This window comes from Orcinus orca, chromosome 1, assembly GCF_937001465.1.
Source record: "Orcinus orca chromosome 1, mOrcOrc1.1, whole genome shotgun sequence".
Classification (NCBI taxonomy): Eukaryota; Metazoa; Chordata; class Mammalia; order Artiodactyla; family Delphinidae; genus Orcinus; species Orcinus orca.
Genome location: NC_064559.1, coordinates 103,458,087 through 103,469,595, shown reverse-complemented (window position 1 = coordinate 103,469,595; position 11,509 = coordinate 103,458,087). Strand labels below are relative to the sequence as shown.

Genomic DNA, 11,509 nt, shown 5'->3' with positions numbered 1-11,509 from the left:
GGTTCAGCTTAGCTGGGTCCTCTGCAGGGTCTCACAAGCCTGCAATCAAGGCACTGGCTGGGCTATGTTCCCTAGTGGAGCCAAGAATCCTCCTCCAAGCTCACGAGGTTGTTGGCAGAATTTCTTGCAGGCTTAGGACTGAGGGCCCTATTTTCTCGCTGTCCACTCAGGGCAACTCTCAGTTCCTAGAGGCTCCTGCAGTTCCCTGTCATGGGCCTTCTTCACCAGCAGTTCACAACATGGCAGCGTTCTTCTTTAGGGCCAGCAAGAGACTCTCACCCCAGTCAGCTAAGAAGGAATGTTATCTAATGTACCTGTAACCATGGGAGTGACACATCATCATCTTCACTATATTCTATTGTCTAGAAGCAAGTCACGGGTCCTGCCCACACTCAAGGGGAGGGTATTACAAAAGCGTGTGACTCACTGAAGGGGAGATGGGGTCACTGGAAGGTGTATTTGTTGCAGGGATTTAAAAAAGAGAGAGGGGACTTCCCTGGTGGTGCAGTGGTTAAGAATCCGCCTGACAATGCAGGGGACACGTGTTCGATCACTGGTCCGGGAAGATCCCACATGCCGTGGAGCAACTAAGCCCGTGCACCACAACTACTGAGCCTGTGCTCTAGAGCCCGCAAGCCACAACTACTGAGCCTGCGTGCCACAATTACTGAAGCCTGTGCACCTAGAGCCTCTGCTCTGTAACAAGAGAAGCCACTGCAATAAGAAGGCTGCACACCACAAAGAAGAGTCGCTCACCGCAACTAGAGAAAGCCCGTGCGCACCAACGAAGACTCAATGCAGTCAAAAAAAAAAAAAAAAGTGCTTAGAATAGTGTTTGGCACATAGTTACGTTGAGAGAGACAGTCCTTCATGGGTCTTTCATGCTTCTACCCACCTTCCTGGGTATGACAAGAATGCAAAGCGCTGACTGTTTTTACCAGGGTCATTTCTCAGGGTTATGTTTACAGTTAGCAGCTGTGAGTATTGAAGTAAGCTCTCCCTCCAGGACAAACAACAGGTTTGCTTACTGCTTCCTACAAAACAGCGGGTTCCCCAGCTGTGATGTAAGCCCACCAAGTGCACAGCATTCATCTGAGCCCTTCATGTCATCCCTGTGGCACTTGGCGGGGCAAGAGGAATTGATACAAAGGGGCTGAAGCTCAAGTTGCTCCCTATGTCGCGAGTAAAAGTCCTTTGTCTCTGACCCAGGAATTCTGTGTCTTTTATCAGCATCCATGATACAGTAACAGATTAATTTATTAGCCTGCCAGTAGAGTAAAATCAAATACCAGACTTGAGCAGTTAAGTGCTTAAGTAAGCTATTTTTCATTATTTTTGCTCTTGTTCTTCTTACTTGCCTTTGCCAGGCATTCTGCACAATATCTGCAAGTTTGTGTTCGGGTAGGTAGCCAAAAAACATCAATTGCTGCCATATGCAAAGAACTCTACTGTGTTGTTGGGGGAAACAAAATGAATTTGAAGTAACGGTAACTTCAAAATCACTGCTCAATACTGTATGCTATCATTTATACGTGGAGTCTAAGAAATAAATCAAAGTAGTGAATATAACAAAAAAGAAACAGACTCTCAGTTACAGAAAACAAACTAGTTGTTACAAGGGGGGAGGAGAGTGATAAAGGTAGGGGATTAAGAGGTACAAACTACTGTGTATAAAATAAATAAGCTACAAGGATATATTGTGCAGCACAGGGAATATAGCCAATATTTTATAATAACTATAAATGGAGTATAATCTTTAAAAATTGTGAATCACTACGTTGTATACCTGAAACTTACATAATATTGTAAATCATCTATATTTCAATAAGAAAAAAAAATGGATATTTTAAAACTTAAAAAACAAAATCATTGCTCAATTGAAATTATTACTTGGACACTCTAATGTCCAGGTCTAAATCACTGAGACCATATAGTTTCCTCTACATATGCTTTTTTACATAGATGGGGCAAGTTTTTATGTAGTTGCAATATATGAAAAGAAAGTTGCACAAAAATAACTGGGCCTTGGTTCCTGTTACTTAACAGCTGGATGACTTTAGTTCAGTTTCCCAATACTGAAATAGAGAAGCGAATTCATGACCCAGTTGTCTCACAAGATTGTTGGGGTCATTCAATAAAATAATGTATATAGGGACTTCCCTGGTGGTCCAGTGGTTAAGACTCCCGCTTCCACTGAGGGGATGGGGGTGGGGCGCCGATTCCATCCCTAGTCAGGGAACTAAGATTCCGCCTGCGAGCCCGCGGGGACTGAAAAAAAAAAGTATGTAGACACATAAGGTACTGAGCAAACGAGTTGTTATAATTTAAGACTATGTTGACACAAACATCAAGTTGTCCTAATATTATTGTTTTTTGAAGATTATGAAATGAAAGAAAAATAAAATATCCTCCACGTCAGCAGATGAATCTGTCACCTCCACTCCAAGCTGGGTTACCTGCTCACCACCCAAAAGGACACTCCTAAGAAGAGCTTGAAAGGTGAACTACAACCCCCAGCAGGCTTTGCGCCCAAATTGCGTCACATAACCTTAGCTCCGGCCCGGGCCCAGCCCTCTCCCCGCCCCCACCATTCAGAAACTACAACTCCCAGGAGGCTTCACGGCGTCTAAACCGTCCTCTTTCCCCCCGCCCCCTGTCTCCCCTTTACCCGCGCCGGCAGCTCCGTGGCCGACTCGGGTCCCGCCGTCGGCGGAGCGGGCGCGCGCGCCGGGGGTCGCGCGGCTGCTGAGAAGGCCGAGCACGCGCGGAGGGAGTGGAGGCGTAGGGTGGTGGGAGTACGGCTTGCTCGCTCGCAAGATGGCGGATGAGGACGGGGAAGGGATTCACCCCTCAGCCCCTCACAGGAACGGAGGTGGCGGCGGCGGCGGCGGTGGGGGGTCTGGGCTGCACTGCGCCGGGAACGGCGGCGGGGGAGGCGGCGGCCCGCGGGTTGTGCGCATCGTCAAGTCCGAGTCCGGCTACGGCTTCAACGTGCGGGGCCAAGTGAGCGAGGGCGGGCAACTGCGGAGCATCAACGGGGAGCTGTACGCGCCGCTGCAGCATGTGAGCGCCGTGCTGCCCGGGGGGGCGGCCGACCGGGCCGGGGTGCGCAAGGGGGACCGCATTCTGGAGGTGTGAGTATCGGGGCTGCCCGCCGCCCCACCCCTTCTCCTCTGTCTGTCCCTGCATTTCCCCTCTACCCCTGTCAGCCTCAGGCCGCACCTCCCCTCAACCCCCGAACCGGCCCCCCGCCCCTCCATGGAGATTGGCCCTTTTACCTCCCCACACCCCGGGTTTCTGGGACCTCCGCACCCTCCCTGTAATCTCCAGTGTCCCAGCGCCCCTACTGCTTTTACCCCTGCCCCCATTGCTTTGGCTTCTTTTCTGCCCCCTTGCCTTCCCCTTTGGCATGCTGCTTTCTGCTCCTCGGTGCCCCTTGCTTTCCTCTTGTTGAACCTTTTCCTGCTTCTGACTGACAGCATCTCCTTTTCTGACCCAGCCACTGTGTGTCCTCCCCAAGTTCTCATCTTGAGCATCATAGTTTCTTGTTCTCCACCACTCCTTTTAGCCCCCGTGGACCGTCCCTTCTGCCCTCTAAACCAAATAGGCAGGACCTTTGGTCGGCTCCTACTTTTCTTCCGGAAACATCATCCCTCCACGCTGCACTCCTTTTTCTTTCCTTAGTTACCCTCTCCTTATGGTTAAGCACTCTATATTTTTCTGTCCTACCGTGTGTCCCTTTCCTCCCCTCTTTTTTGTATTCATACTCTGAGAATACCTTCTTTTCTGACCCTTGCTTTTTTTTTTTTTTTGATGGTGGTGTCGTGTTTGACATGATAGTTTCTCTTCACAGTAGTCCCCTTATCACACCAGTATTTTGAATCTAGCGTCTCCATCACCACATCCCTCTGAGAGCATGCCTGTTCTGGCCCCTGTCTTCACTTCTGCACCATACTCATATTTCTTTTTAGTCGGGTTTATGGTAGAGCTCTCCTTAGCTCCTACTTCCCCCCAACTACAGCCCCTTTTGGGTCTTTGACCTCCCCACTTTTTCAGGGCATGCCATTTTCATTCTCTCTTCTAGTCTGTTCTCTTGTGATATCATGCTTGACTTTATCCTATTCTTTCTCTCTGAGGTTGTTTTCCCTTCTTTCTCTTTTTTAGGCTCCTTCATGTTGAAACCCATCCTGTTTCCTTGCTGCAGTGCCTCCCGCTTCATATTGCTTCATCCTTACTTCCTCACCGAATACCTTAAAGCTCTGGCAGGATGCTGCCCTGTCTTGCAGTTTCTTTGCAGACCTCCTCCTACTCCTTTAATCCAGGTGTTACATTTGTGTTTTTATACTTTGTATTAAGATTTGTGTAGTGATTGCTGATTGACTGGTAGGTGGTGTATGCTCTCATTGTCTCCATTCTCCTCAGCAGTCTTCAATCCTATATCTCTCTCCTGCTTACTGACTCTTGTATATTCTTTTTTCACACTTTTGCCCTCTCTTTCAGTGCTAGGATTTGCCCTCATGAATCTTTCTCTCTCTTTTTCTGGCTGCTCCGCGCGGCTTGAGGGGTCTTAGTTCCTCCACCAGGGATTGAACCCAGGCCCACCACAGTGAAAGTTCAGAGTCCTAACCACTGGACCGCCAGGGAATTCCCTCTTTCTCATTATTATAAATGTTATTTTAACCATAATTTCCATAACCTTCAGTCTTTCCTCTAGTAGAACAGTAGGTTTATACAGTAGGTTTGATCAATGTTTCAAGGGGATAAGTATTTTGAAGGACCTATAGAGTAGTCTGTCCCTTCTTATTCAGCTTATGCCTCTTACCCTTATCCTTGACATTCTTACTCTATGGTATCCATTCATTCTGTTTCCTCTTACCTTCCACCTCAAGAAAGAGTAGTTCACCAAAGTAAGTGTTTGAAGCTATTATACCTATCCTCTGTCCTTCCTGTAAATAGATGCGTTCTTTTTTCTGTTAATGTCCTATGACTTTTCTGGTACTCTGGCAATATATTCTTAATTTTTTGGGTGTCAGGGCATTCAGATGCAGAATGCAGTAGTGACCTTTTGCTTTGTACCTGGGCACCTAATTCTTTTCTTTCTAGATAACTCAAAATCTGCGGCTGATGTTTCCTTCTGATAGAAGCTCTTGGAATTGTCATTTTCCTTTCCCTTTGGAAGTTAACTTTGTATCCAGCTGTTTATTTTTAAATTTAAAACTGAAGTATTTATTTAAAATTATAAATTTATCATAAAGTTCTAAATCATTTACTCTTTACTGGAGTAGAGTACTGTGGTTTTTGCAGCAGAGTCCAGATATAAACTAGGTACTCTAAAGGAGACCTCAGATGATTCCCCAGACAGACAGAAGGACTTGCCTGAGGCCCAGGTTCCAGTCTAGGCCCATTTCTTCTTCTAGAGAAAAGACATTACATTTTAGTGGTGATGAGTATACAACTTTCTCTCTTTTAGTGGGTGGGGCAAAAAGAGCACTCTTTGCTTAGAGAACCTTTTTCTGGAATGTTGTGATGATTGGACATCTACCTGGCATTGGATTCTCACCTTCCAACTGTATTTTGATTTCCAAATTCTTTGAAGTTTCTCTGCTACTATAGTGAAAATAGTAATAGTTGTAACAGAGCCAAGATACGTGGTAAATTGTTTGGGTCCTCAACTATACAGTTTCTTTCTCTGTCCTTCCCTTCTTCCAAAGTCTGCATCTTCTCCTTAGGTTTTCAAGTGAGAGGAGGAAAACAGAGAGCAAACAGACATTGTTCTTGAGGGATATCTGTATCTGCTACTTGTTTTGATCTTGGTTAGGTTGATGCTGATTTTCCTAAAGCATTCTTTAGGCAACACTTTTTTCTGTCTCTCACCCATGTTCCTTAAATTAACCTCTCTGTTGTCCCAGGTAAGCTTTGCATGTTGATGAAGTGCCATCATGTTGATGAAGTAGGGTCAGAGTAGGCATAGGTAGATTATTATTGTGTAGATGTAGTTTGTATCGAGTTATAGGTGGATGTGTGAACCTTCTTAAACAGATCATTGTTGATTAAGACTTTTCCCGATTTTAGACACTTTCCTCCAATATGCAAATTATTGTATTCCAATTTTCATATATTGCAGTAGTTTGGACAACAGATAGAGGTTTGAAAGAACAGATGAGATTTACGAGAATAGAAGCTTGGACAAAAAAGAGCATTTTTTCTGTGCATTTCTTTAAAGGCTGCTTACCAAGGCCTTGTCCTAACTGAATCTAGGAGAAGTCATTAAATTAAATTCAATATGGTTTGGTTTGTCCTTTCTCCCTTCAAAGCTGACTAGATTCTAACTGGTTAGGGAAAGAGTCATGTTGCAGGGCTTGGTGCTGGAGTATGAACAAGCCTTCTGGGCTCTGAATTTTACTGCAGATGGAAAGTTTTCTTGAATGGCAATGTTAGCCTTCACCTTGTAATTTTTCCAGTGTAACATATATTGAGTGTCTTCCCTTTGATGTATATACACTTGGAGACTAGTGAGTGAAGGATGCTTTCAACAAATAGAACCAAAATAAATATGTCTTTGCACTAATCATATAGCATGTGAAGAAATATTAGACTTCAGGTGATTTTCTTAAGGTTAAGATAGTTTCAAGGGCTCTTGATTGATTTCTTGAGAGATGCCCTTAGGAGGGTTTAAGTGTGCAGTGGATATGGATATTGTACTGTCTATTTTTGAGAGATTAGGTTTGTCTGTTGGCTAGTTTGTTTTGTCTCTTTGGTGTTTGGGTAATATGGTCTTCAGTAAGCATGGACCCTAAGGTTGGCTTGTAAGCATTCAATATCATGATATATTTATGCTAGGCAGAGAGTATATGCCTTACTTCTTTTTTAAAAAAATTAATTAATTTTATTTTTGGCTGCGTTGGGTCTTTGTTGTTGCGTGCGGGCTTTCTCTGGTTGCGGCGAGTGGGGGCTACTCTACGTTGTGGTGCACGGGCTTCTCATTGCGGTGGCTTCTCTTGTTGCGGAGCACGAGCTCTAGGTGCGTGGGCTTCAGTAGTTGTGGCTCGCGGGCTCTAGAACACAGGCTCAGTAGTTGTGGCTCATGGGCTTAGTTGCTCCGTGGCAAGTGGGATCTCCCCGGACCAGGACTCGAACCCACGTCCCCTGCATTGGCAGGTGATTCTTAACCACTGCACCACCAGGGAAGTCCCACCTTACTTCTTGATAACTACAAGATAATATAACTTTTCTGTATTAAAGTTAAACCATAAGAAAAAGATGTTTGTGGGTGTATATATATTTGTTTAGTGATAATTTATTTTAAAAACGTATAAATATGTCATGGGCATTCTTTTTTTGTTTTTGTTTTTTTAAAATTTTATGTGAAAATTTGAAAATTGACTAAAAAGAGGTTGGGGCCACACAAAATATTTTTATGAGTTAAAAAAGTACATTCTTAGGATCTGCTTTCTCAGTTGTAGCTGAATTCTATTTGGCTTAGATTTTCCAGGTAGGTTTTGTAAATGGTGTTTGAAATCATGGTTATTGATCAAAGGAAGTTTTTATGGCAGTGATCCTCAAGCTTTAGTGAGCGTAAGAATCACTGGGTGTGCTTGTCAAAAGTATGGATTCTCAGGCTCACCCTTTAAAGGTTATGATTCAGTAGGTCTTGCACGGGGCCTAGAAATCTTTATTTTTTACTCCCTGGCCAGGTGTGGGTAATGCAGCCAACATACCCACCCCATACCTGGAGTGAAACTACAAGCCTTCAATTCTCAGTTCATTTTATTGTCGTGATTATGTAGAGAGTCATTAGCTAAGACTATATGAACAAAGTGATTTATTAGGCTCTTGAAATCCCAGCCCTTAGGAAAATCAGTTCAGTAGATAGTGGACTAACTGTTGTATCTAATCATCTACACTTTATTTTTTGAATCTTGATAAGCTGTTGTAATAAAGGTGAGGGTTAAGAGGTAGAGCAAGTTAATAATAATTATTATATTACTTTGCAATTTGTATAGTGTTACAGTTTGCACAGTGTTTTTACATTTGATCTTCACAAGAGCCTTGTGAGATAGGGAAAATATAAGCTCCTTGGTGGCAGGGACTATGTCTATGCTGTTTCCGTAGCTAAATATCTAGCGGCACATAGAAAGTACTCTTCTATAAACGCTTGCTGAATGAATGTATGAGTATTATCCCTGTTTCATAAGAGAGGAAACTGGGTGTTGCACTAATGAATGTTAACCAGAATTAAACCCAGGTCTTTGGAAGCTAAATCCAGTGTATTTTCCATTTCTTTGTTTTCTCAGCTATTCTTGACTGTTAATAGTCAACTATTCTTGACTGAAGTCACTTAAAATTCTTAAAATTCAGTCATATCCCTATGAAGTTGGATAGCAGTTGAACTTTGGTTCTATGATTTTGAAATGTAACCGTGTTATATCTTTTTTACCCTGTCTCTCTTATTGTTAAATTGGGTAGAAGACGGGGGACCAAAATAGGCATTCTTTGCCCTTATTTGTTGCTATCTTTATTGGTTATCAGTGAAGAGAGCATGACGATTGTAATTGCAACCCCAAGAAATACTTTTAATTCCATAGGTAGTGGAGGCGGCAAAATAATAAAACTAAATTTGAAAAGAGCATTATCTTCCCCACAGAAATGTCTTCTGCAACGTTGCTGTGACCAGGAAAAGATTTTTTGTTAGTAACGTGAAGATTTGTTTGGGTCATATAAGTTATGGTGAAGAACAGTTCTTTTTCCAGCCACCACTTTTCCAGTTTGTTTCAGGAGAGGGTTTATTACCACGCTCTAAAGGATAATTGTTTTTTTAGATAAGTCCCGTTGGGAATAATTCTTATGATCTGGTAGATAAGCAAAGAGACTCAGTTGACAAGCAAACATTTATGATTTATGATCACTGCACGGTGCTTTGGGAGCATGATCTGTGGTAAGTTCATTGTTAGATGCTGACATTGCTGGCACAAAGGATATTGTAGTGGTTTAGGTTAGCGCCAGTTAGGGTCATTCTGTTCTTCTACTGTCAACTATAGAGATGGTTTCTGTGCTTCACTTAGGCAGTCTAGTAAGAGCCAGTGTATGGGTGGTGCAATTCCAGGCCCACATTTGGAAAAAAAAATTTAGGCAGTTTAAAACCATTTTTAAAAAAATTGAAACTCATAGATTTTGTATTACACCCAGTTAAAAAAAAAAAACCACCTGAAACAAGTTTCACAAAACTGTGTTTACTAGTATCATGCACTCTGGTATTTTTTAGTCCGTCAGTATTTTGGGTTTTTTGTTTTGTTTTTTGAATGCTGATGGTGGCCCACTGCATTAATTTCATGACTCATTAGGTTGTAATCCACTGTTTGAAAACCAGTGATTTAGGGTATCAATTTTATGATGTTGGCTAATAATCACCTCATGTTCAGCCTGGTACCACAATTAAGCACAAACTATGTGTAAAGTACTGTTAGGCTTGTATGAGTCACAGAGTCCCTGCATCCCTGCCCTTGGGAAACTTACACTGCGGTGGGGAAGGTGCATGTAAACAATTTACTGCATGTAAAGCAAAATGAAATAATGGAGATAAATGAAAAACACAATGGAGTTTAGAGGTAAGAAGAGTGAATATGCTTGAGAAGATTGGAAGATTGGTGGGTGGATGGGTCATAGAAGGCTTTTAAACTGTGATTGAAGGACTGGTATAATTTTAGTAGGCAGAAGAGGGGGAAGATTTTATAGGCTGAAGTAACTGTGTGACCAAAGGGAGGATCTTAGGATAACAAGGAATCGAAAGTTGCTGTTTGTTTATAGACACCTGTGCTTCAGGTTAGATCAAATGGGGTTTTGATTGCCGTGCTGAAAAGTTTGGATTTTATTCTGTTTTTGAGGTCAGAATATCGTTATATTTGCATTAATACCCAGGACTCCCTGAGAATTTAGTTTTTATTTAATTATTTACCTGAAGAGGTTGAATAACATTTCCAAGGCCAAAGAGGAAAATCACTGTTAGAAGAATTTCAGAGCATCTACTCTCTTGGGCTGTCTTGTACTATATAAAGAAGGGAACTAAAGACAACTAAGCTCTAATGCCCAGAGCTGGGAGCAGCTGGTGAGGAGCTGGTTGCCTTTAATTTGTATATGTATTTTACTCACAGCACAGTTCAGCTTCTCAAATATCTGTTTCTCTTTCTCTTATGTTTTATATGACTGTACTTACTATTGTGTTTACAGTTGGTAAGTTTGATCCTATATGCCTTAGGTCCACTTGTGCTCTGCCCTACAGATGTTCTGTTTTAGCTGTACTCCTCTGATTTGAAGATGCCTCCTTTAATTTAAATCTTTTATTTTGGCAGACAGCATGTTGCTGGGAGTTGAGTGGGACGGAAGACAGACAGGGAACTTAATATGTATAGTACTAAGATTTATACCTGAAGTCTACATTCAAAGTGAAAATTCTTACAAAGATCCTTCAAATAAGTTTGTTTATTTATTTATTTGTATGTGTTGGGTCTTCATTGCTGCGCGCGGACTTTCTTTAGTTGTGGCAAGTGGGGGGCTGGTCTTCGTTGTGGTGCGCGGGCTTCTCATTGCGGTGGCTTCTCTTGTTTCGGAGCACGTGCCCTAGGCACGCGGGCTTCTGTAGTTGCAGCACGCCGGCTCAGTAGTTGTGGATCGTGGGCTCTAGAGTGCAGGCTTAGTAGTTGTGGCGCACTGGCTTAGTTGCTCCGCGGCATGTGGGATCTTTCCGGACCAGGGCTCGAACCCACGTCCCCTGCATTGGCAGGTAGATTCTTAACCACTGCGCCACCAGGGAAGCCCCAGATAAGTTTAAGAATTGGTGGTGACCGTACAGTGAATTTCTCCTGTCAGTATTGTGAGGGGTACTTCAGAATTAGATTTTGTGATATGGTATCAGTCAAATGCTAGGTAGTATGTGTGTAGTCTTTTTTGTTTATTATTTATTGCTCCCTGCTAACTAATAAGGTTTTCATATAGTTGAGGAAATACACCTATCTGCAAGGTATTAAAGTTGCAGAGTAAGGTACTGCATTTGAGTACTCTTATGTGTACTTCCTTTAATGAACTTCCGTTGTTATGAAAACATCTTTTAAAAAAATGGTTTTTGCTTAAGCTATCTGAAATTGCAGATTCGTATGTCAGACCTCAGAGCAAGACTAGAATGACAGGTCTGTGTATTCTGTGGACTTGAAACACAAGTAATTAGTTTACTTCTCTTTGGAAAAGTACAGAGCAGTCTGCAGAGTCAGCTGCTTGTGTGGATTTTCTCCCAGCTGCTTTGAAGAGGCTGATTACCCTTACAGAACTATTCAGTGTGATTAACCAGGAAGCTCTCTCTCTCCCCTCCAACACCCTGCCCCCGACAGTACTTTTATATCTGTGGGCCTATCTAGTTATATTTATTTAGTATGTTTTGAAAATTGATTATCTTAATATTTGGAGATGTGATGACCTCTGTGAAAGTTTTGGAAACTTCTTCCACTTCTTTTGCTGATCA

General features: G+C 42.6%; 1 protein-coding gene across 4 annotated transcripts in view; it reads left to right on the top strand.

Moving 5' to 3' along the window:
• The first annotated feature begins 2,619 nt into the window (after positions 1 to 2,619).
• The window catches only part of SNX27 (sorting nexin 27), an 85,312-nt gene continuing 76,422 nt past the window's right edge, over positions 2,620 to 11,509 (top strand). Inside the window, exon 1 of one of the 4 annotated variants that reach the window (XM_033415646.2) lies at positions 2,620 to 3,134. In XM_033415646.2, the coding sequence (XP_033271537.1) occupies positions 2,818 to 3,134 (317 nt within the window). In that variant the 5' untranslated portion in view covers positions 2,620 to 2,817. The remainder of the gene's footprint in view (positions 3,135 to 11,509) is intronic. The other 3 variants (XM_033415647.2, XM_004285216.4, XM_033415648.2) reach the window with 3 other exon arrangements.